Genomic DNA, 8,275 nt, shown 5'->3' with positions numbered 1-8,275 from the left:
AGTTAAATTATTTTATTTTTTTAAAAAACTACGATTGTATCCCTTTATTTATGAATTGTAATAATTAAATTATTATCATTAATTTTGTAATTAATATTAAATCTTTTTGTTATATTTAAGTGTACAAATTTTTATAATTAACAAATAAAGTGACATGATCATTATAATGGATAAATAAAACATTTGATTTATGTTGTCTAAAATTGTATGATCTCTGTCTTTAGATATGCCATTCATCTCACCATTGGTAGACTTTTCACTGTTCAATTCACTAAATGGACTTCTAGGTCCTCATGAAGCCTAAAATTTAAAATAGATTTTATTTTTCAATTAATTGAATAATTTATTTTATAATTTTTTTAAAATTAGATGAACTACTCACAATTTTACTAATAATTGAGAGACTCAATTATAGTCTTATTAATTACATCTTCTTGTTCATTTTTAATAATTAAATTACATTTTATAATTAATTAAGTGACTTATTTATAACTCTGGCAAATTAGACGATTTATTCATAATTTTATTAATCATTAAGTGATATGTGATATAATTTAACATTTAGAATATTTAAAACAAATAAACGAGACAAACATAAATTATTCAACTATATTTTTTGAATTAAAAAAAGGATGACCAATGTATTGATAACAAGTCTGAACAAAATTAGTTGATAACATAGTTACATAAATCGCTAGAGTTCCCACGATCTACGTACTATACACTCCGATTCAAAACGCGGTACGAACGCGTTCTGGGTCGTTCCAAAATCGCGATTCGGTACGAAAGCTTCTACGATCCAAAGTTGATCATCCAATCGACCCAATTGATGTTCAAATCGCGATTTGAAACCATCGATTCATCGTTCTGGAGAGAAGAAAAACCAGAAAGGATAAATGAAGGATCTCACTGGGCTCCGATTTGGTTGCCGCACTGGCCACCTTGAATGTGAAGGATCTCACGCATATTCGATTATGGAGAGAAGAGAAACCAGAAAGGAGAAATGAAGGGATTTAGAGAGAGAGATGGCAAAATAAGAGATAAATTGAAAATGGAAGTGAGAAGATAAAGAGCCTGATTTGTTTTTTTAGTATAAAAGTAACTTTTATGTTAAAACTATATTTTATTATATTGAATTTTATTATTATTATTATTATTATTATGTCAAACGATCCAAGTCACGTAAAGAGTTTGTGTCGGTTGAGTTTTTTGTTTTTTTATTTCTTTTCCTGCTTTGTTTTATTAGTTTTATCATGTCTTTTAAAGTTTCAAGTTTATTTATAATTGTATGAGTTTATGTATTTTGTTTTGAACTTTGAAGTATTGAAGTTACTGAATGAAATCTATAGTATTGAAGTTACTCTAAGATATTTGAAGTGTTGCAGTTACTTATAAAATTTGTAGAAAAATAGCAACATAAGAAACTGGTACATCGTACCAATTTATATGATGCATCGTACTGAAGTGATCCGAAATGAGTCTACCCCTCGTACCGAATTTTAGGGACCTAACGAATTACGATCCCGTTCGACGTTTCCGTACCGGAACGTACCGCGATCCATGTGACTATGGTTGATAAGCCCCGAAAACAAAATTCCTAAGCACGCTCTTAGTCGAAAGCTTGCCTTGGCTGATCAGAAATCAACTGAAAATAAGATTATACTTGGGCTGCTTATCGGGAGAGAACAGCCCGAAGTGGCGCTCGGTTTCAGCAGGATCCTTGAGGTCCTCATCGAACATTGCGAAAAGGTAAGTTTCGATAGCTTGACCAGGCCTCTTGGGAGTTCCATTACTGACATGATTGATCACATTCTGGTAATAAATCCCACCGTCGCAGCTTCTACTCCGGCAGACGGCCAACCAGTCTCCGACACAACTATCCCCACATTGGCACCACCGGCTTTTTCCAATGCAGAATAAAAGGCATCCAAGATCGCATCGAATAATTTTTGGTAGTTCAATGGGCCATCTTGAACCACAGTTCCCGGAGCAGTGAACAAGGCATAGTCGAGACGTACGTTCTGGGGATCACTAATGTAGCCAAAATAAGGGTAAACATTGGCCAGAAGAGGTGCACCGGTGGTTGCTAAGAACGTGATAATGGGTGTCATGTAAGGGCTTGAAACTGGACCAAAAGAGCCTGCTGATGGAGGGTACGATTGGCCCAGCAGACTCGCTTCCACTGACATTGAAACCTTGATCTGATCAGATACTTGTGCTGATACCAGAGCATTGTAAATGTTCTGCATCTCGGCTAGAACATATTGAGCTTCAGGGTCGATTGGTTTTATTTCGTTCCCGACAGCAACGTATACAAGTTTTAAGCTCTTGCTGCTTCTCTTCCTGACTGAGCTAGGTCCTTGCATGAAGGTCTGTACCGTGCACTAGACGTTTATCTCAAGGTACTGTCCTTAGTTTCAAACTTATATGCATGATGGATTGTATGAAATAGACATTTATCGTTCAATCACTGTAATTTTGGTTCAAACTTGTTAACTTTCCTATGATAACCAAACTTGCAGTCACACCCTTGGTTGTCGGTACGATTGGCCCAACAGACTCGCTTCCACTGACGTTGAAACCTTGATCTGATCAGATACTTGTGCTGATACCAGAGCATTGTAAATGTTCTGCATCGCGGCTAGAACATATTGAGCTTCAGGGTCGGTTGGTTTTATTTCGTTCCCGACTGCAACGTATGCAAGTTTTAAGCTCTTGCTGCTTCTCTTCCTGACTGAGCTAGGTCCTTGCATGAAGGTCTGTACCGTGCACTAGACGTTTATCTCAAGGTACTGTCCTTAGTTTCAAACTTATATGCATGATGGATTGTATGAAATAGACATTTATCGTTCAATCACTGTAATTTTGGTTCAAACTTGTTAACTTTCCTATGCTAACCAAACTAGCAGTCGCACCCTTGGTTGTCGGAATCCGAGAGAGAACAACTATGCCGGCTGATGGACTGCCAGAAGCTCTTCTTGGAAGCATGCACACATGCTGCACAGAATGAGAGACTGCCGCTAAGAATAGTTGTACAAATCCTGTTCTTTGAGCAGCTTCAGTTTAGGACTTCAATTGCCAGTTGCTTTTTGGTTTCTGATAATCTCGATGGATCACGACAGATGAGAAGCGGGTTCGCAGGGCCTACCGAAGGAGGGTGGACTGCAGCTGCAAGGGAAAATCAGGTTTTGTAGGAAGGCATGGATCACATGAGAACACGAGTGTCTGAGCTTGAGAAGGAATGCTCAAACATGAAGCAAGAAATCGAAAAGATAAGTCGGGTAAAGAGCTTCACTTGGGGAAATGTCTCGAAGAAATTCGGATTCAAATCAAGTCTCACATGTGCAGTGCTCAGGAGGGTTCCATTAGCAACTAGAAATCAAAAAGTGGAAAGATGGAGAAAGTAAAGGACCTGCAAGGAAAGTAAAAGAAAAACCCAACTCCAGGATCGAGATAGGAAAAACTACTGATTTTCTCCTCTGTCTCGTTGTTTGTTGATTGGTACTTTAAACCTTGCTTCAGCATTTGATCTCACAGTAATGTATGTGATTGAAGAAAGTGTAATTTAATTTGTTTCATGTAATAATACTCTTAACTACTTGACTTTAATTGAAAATTCACCATTGTAATATATACATATATGTTTGAAATTCCATTTTATTCTTTTAAACGAGTATAATATAACAGTTGAATGAATCAAATGATAATATATGAGCAGAAGAGGGAACTTGTGTTCGTGTAACGAAGAAAATGGAACTTTTTGTAGAGCTAAAGCCAATTTGATGCTAAAAATATGAGCAGAAAGTGAACATAAATGAAACAGACATACTACAATAAGTGAACATGTCAAGAAGTACTGGATTTAAAAAGCTTCAACCGAGGGGAAGTATTTTTTTTACAGAGTACCTTGAAGGAAAAGGTAGAGGAAACGTAATTACATGTATAACAGATTCATTAAATCCGGGAAGGGATCATAGGGATGTTGTTCTGCAGGTATGCGCAGGCGGCAGCAACACCGCTACCGAGCTTAACTGGATATCCGACATCTTTGAGTATCATCTCCACACCAGCTAGGCAACCCAACAGTTGCAACTGAAAATACATAAAGAGGATGGTGGTGTGGGTGGGTAACAGAGCTTGCTTTAAATAACCAAATGGGAAAAGGAGCACTGCTTGAAGATCATTGAGGAATTACCTCGTTTAGGTTTCCAAGATGACCTATTCTGAATACTTTTCCGGCCACTTTGTTGAGGCCGAGACCTAAGCTCAAATTGTATCTCTTCCATGCCCTTTTAACGATTTCTGTACTATCGATGTATGGTGGAACGAGGACAGCCGTCACTGTGTCACTGTGCCATTCCTCCTTTTGTGTGCAGTTCTTCAAGCCCCAAGCCTCCACAGCAAGCCTGTTTCAAGATTGTGCAACAAACGAAATCAATAGCTATGGTGTTCCCAAATGAGTAAATAGATGTGTCCATGGCTCACCTTGTTGCTGTGCCCAAACGGCTATGCCTTGCAATCACATTGTCGAGTCCTTCCTCGAAGATAAGATCCAGAGCGGCTCTTAGCCCATACAATAATTGGATGGAAGGGGTGTATGGCCAATATGTTCCCAGTTTGTAGAACTTCAGATAGTCGCTCCAGTCAAAGAAAACTCGAACCGATTTTGCACTTTTGGATGCCTCTAGAGCTTTGGGGCTTGCACAAACAATACCGATTCCTGTGGGAAGAGAGAGTGCCTTCTGAGAGCCTGTTAGTGCGACATCGACTCCCCATTCATCCATACGAAAATCAATGGCACAAATCGAGGAAACACCATCAACAAGAAGTAGAGCTGGGTGCCTATAATGATCTGAGAAGAAACAGAAAGTATGAGAACCATGTTTGAAAGTTAAATTTGAACATAATATACACTTACCAAGCAGCTTCCTCACTGTAGCCAGGTTGTTGGTGACACCAGTTGCAGTCTCATTGTGAACAATGCAAATGGCCTTGATTGTGTGGGAGTGATCAGCTGCAAGTTTTTCAGACAGAATGTCAAGGTTGGCACCTTGACCCCACTCGCTTTCAACTACGTCGACGTTGAACTTGAGGCGTTGTTGTTGATCAATCCACAGCAGACTGAACTGCCCGATAAGAAAAGACACAATTCGATCTCCAGGGGACAGGGTATTAGTAAGTGCACTCTCCCATGCACCGGTTCCTGTATTCAAACACCGATATCATCATCGGAAGCCAATCCGAAACAAGTAAGATACTACTATTAACAACATAGCACGTATGTGAGTTATCTTAAGTATGGATAAATGAAATCTTGTTAGCACAATTAAAACAATGAATATACCTGTGGTTGGGAACAAAAACGGAGTTCCAGTGGTAGTCTTGAAAATCTTCTTGACATCTTCAAGAAGAGTTTTTGTCATTGCAGGAATGGCAGGGGAACGGTAATCCTCATTGTTCCGGTTCATGGCCCGAATAACCGGTTCCGGTATGTTAACCGGCCCCGGAACAAAGAGATGGTTCTTCCCTGGTGCATACACATAGTCCATCTTTTCTCCCTCCTAGAGATAATCACAGATAACTTGAAATTCAACTATCCCTAAGTACAGAAAATCAAGATTAAACCCTTGCTTTTGTTTCATATCATACATCTAAACATCAATTTTCTGATCAATCATAAATTCTGAAACTTAAACGTAATTGTCAACACGAAAAGAATAAACAAATATGTGTATAAAGTGGCATACCTTTGGAAGAGAAGCTCACAGACGAAATTGGATGAAGAAGGATTGTTGCAGGCTGTTAATTGTGCCTTGGAAATATATATATGGTTGTGGAGTTTTTATAAGAGAGCGGGAGAATCACTCAACATAAACGTGGGTCCTAAGTGGATCAAACGTGGCAGATAAGAGCGAATTCATCTATTCTTTGTTTTGTTTATTTATAGCTGTAATTTTTTTTTCATCCAAGGTCCTCTCATTTTACTGAATTTCCTTCCAACTCCATGGAGCTCAATCTTTACCATGCAATGTGAGAAATGAATACCAAATCATATCGATATGTATCCGATACTCATCTTAAATCCGATTAACATAATTTATGAGGACGCGAATGAATTTAATGAAATCAAGGGCCCAAGTGAGAAATTTGCAAAAGGAGGGTGTTGGTGTGAGCAACATGCACAAAATCCAAGGACCGAATACGTGAAAGGAGATCATGAGGTCGAGACAGCAATGCAAAGAGATAAAGTGATAAAGTGGTGTTAACCACAGCCTTCACTGTCGCAACCGGTACCACAGATCTCAGTTGTTCCTTTTGGCTCATGTTGAGGGATAAACAAGAGCTGGATTTGTTCTTTATTTTCTGAGGCTGTCTATCGAACTTGTCACCTGCATGCCTAATGCTTTGTCCCGAAACATTCTAACCACACAACACAATATAAAAGTAATATTTGTACTGTTCGTTCTGCAGCTGCTGAATATCTATTTCCAACTGAATTTATGATGCCATTTTCCCTCCCATTCTCGTGCAATATACGTAAACCAAAATAAAAAAAAAGGCTAACTCAGTTTTGATCCGTTTTAGTACCTAAACTTTCAAAAAAAAAATCCAAAAGCATAAAATTCAGTTATTGTTTCATTTTAGTACACTTGTTAAAAAAGCTACGTTAAGTTTTGAAGAAAAAAAAAAGTTTAGGTATTAAAACGGGTCAAAACTAATAGTTTAAGTACTAAATGCGTTAAATCTTTAATGACATGTACTATTTTTTTAATTGATTGGTGGGTACTCTTTTCTCTTTATAGGACCTCAACCTTGTGCTGGTAAAAGGGATTTTTAACAACGAGTACAAAAATAAATAAAAACTAAACGTTAGATATGATATTGAAAAAATTGAAAGTTTAGGTACTAAAACAAACCAAAATTGATAGTTTAGGTAAAAATGTCTAATTTACCCAATAAAAAAGGTAAACTACGTATTCAGTACCTAAATTATCGATTATGGTTCATTTTAGTACATAAACTTTCAATTTTTTCAAAATCATATCTAACATTTAATTTTTGTTTCATTTTAGTACCCTCCTTTAAAAACTTAACGTGTTTAGTACCTAAACTATTAGTTTTGGTCCATTTTAATACTTAAACTTTCAATTTTTTCTCAAAACTTAACGTTAATTTTTTAACATGTGTACTAAAATGAGACAAAAACTAAAATTTTTAACGGTGGAGAATTAAAATGAAATAAAAACTAAACTTTAGGTATGATTTTAAAAATACTGAACATTTAGATACTAAAACAGATCAAAACTAATAGTTTAAATACTAAACGCATAATTTACCCAAAAAACAAAACAAGGGTTGCAAGGCCTTCTCGTTTTGCTTTCTTGCTGGGCCTGGCTTTTTACATTGATACAAGTCCCATCCTTTCTGGTTATAAACATCATAATTTAGTTGTTTCATTGAAAATAAAACTTTGAAAAATAAGTTTTGTAAAATAAAAATATTTTTTAAAATAAGTTTTCTGAAATTATTTTTTATAAATTTTTTATCATAAATAATAAATATAATAAACAATAATATTTATTTTTTAAAACTAAAATCTTATTAATTTTAAAATATTATTTTTCTCTCGATTTTTTTTGTTTGACATATGAAATACTCGAAAAACAATTATTAACTTATTTACATTAATGTAAGTTAATTTTCTCTCAAGCTTTCATCATTGATATGTCTGACAATACTATTGAAATGTTCTTGAAAAGTGATGTTAAAATGTATTTTTAAAAGTATCTTTAAAATAATTTTTTTTGATAAGTCGAATTTTTATTATCCAAGAGCAATGTTTGCTACAAAAAATCACCGATCTCAGGAAACAGAAAAAAAAATACAGGCTAAAACAAAATGTACGATCGGTATTAGTCAATACCCCATGCAATACAAAGACCGGAGTTTACATCATCAAGCCTATTAATATTTTTACCCCTAAGTTTAATACGTACAAGATCTTTGATGGTGCTAAGTATTTTTTCAATGCTTCGAGAGCATCCTTTGAAGATTATTCGGTTGCGTTCCTCCCACAAAACGTAGATGATGGCGTTCCAAGCAAGTTTGAGAATAGTAACTAGTAGTGATTTACCTTTCCAAGTTTTGCTTGCCCAAGTAATCATATTCTCCCAAGATAAGACAGTCTTGTGAATTCCATTAAGGTAAAAAATCTGCTCTCGTAAATGAGAGGCAGTCTTGCAGTCGAAGAACAGGTGGTTTCGGTTTTCCAAAG

At 36.1% G+C, this 8,275-nt stretch overlaps 1 protein-coding gene and 1 pseudogene across 1 annotated transcript; both read right to left on the bottom strand.

The window, feature by feature from the left end:
• Positions 1-1,641: 1,641 nt before the first annotated feature.
• On the bottom strand, positions 1,642-2,366 carry LOC120192782 (annotated as a pseudogene).
• A 1,444-nt stretch (positions 2,367-3,810) lies between these two features.
• Positions 3,811-5,794, bottom strand: LOC120192796 (serine--glyoxylate aminotransferase-like). The gene is made up of 6 exons (XM_039195513.1): positions 5,748-5,794; positions 5,345-5,599; positions 4,919-5,203; positions 4,486-4,852; positions 4,196-4,406; positions 3,811-4,092 (listed from the first exon to the last, which is right to left on the bottom strand). Exons 2-6 carry the CDS (start codon positions 5,547-5,549, stop codon positions 3,955-3,957), a joined length of 1,206 nt encoding a protein of 401 aa, XP_039051444.1. The 5' UTR covers positions 5,550-5,599; positions 5,748-5,794; the 3' UTR covers positions 3,811-3,954.
• Positions 5,795-8,275: the final 2,481 nt, after the last annotated feature.

This window comes from Hibiscus syriacus, unplaced genomic scaffold, assembly GCF_006381635.1.
Source record: "Hibiscus syriacus cultivar Baekdansim isolate YM2019G1 unplaced genomic scaffold, ASM638163v2 tig00116980_pilon, whole genome shotgun sequence".
NCBI classification, from domain to species: Eukaryota; Viridiplantae; Streptophyta; class Magnoliopsida; order Malvales; family Malvaceae; genus Hibiscus; species Hibiscus syriacus.
This window is presented reverse-complemented; position numbering and strand designations above follow the sequence as displayed.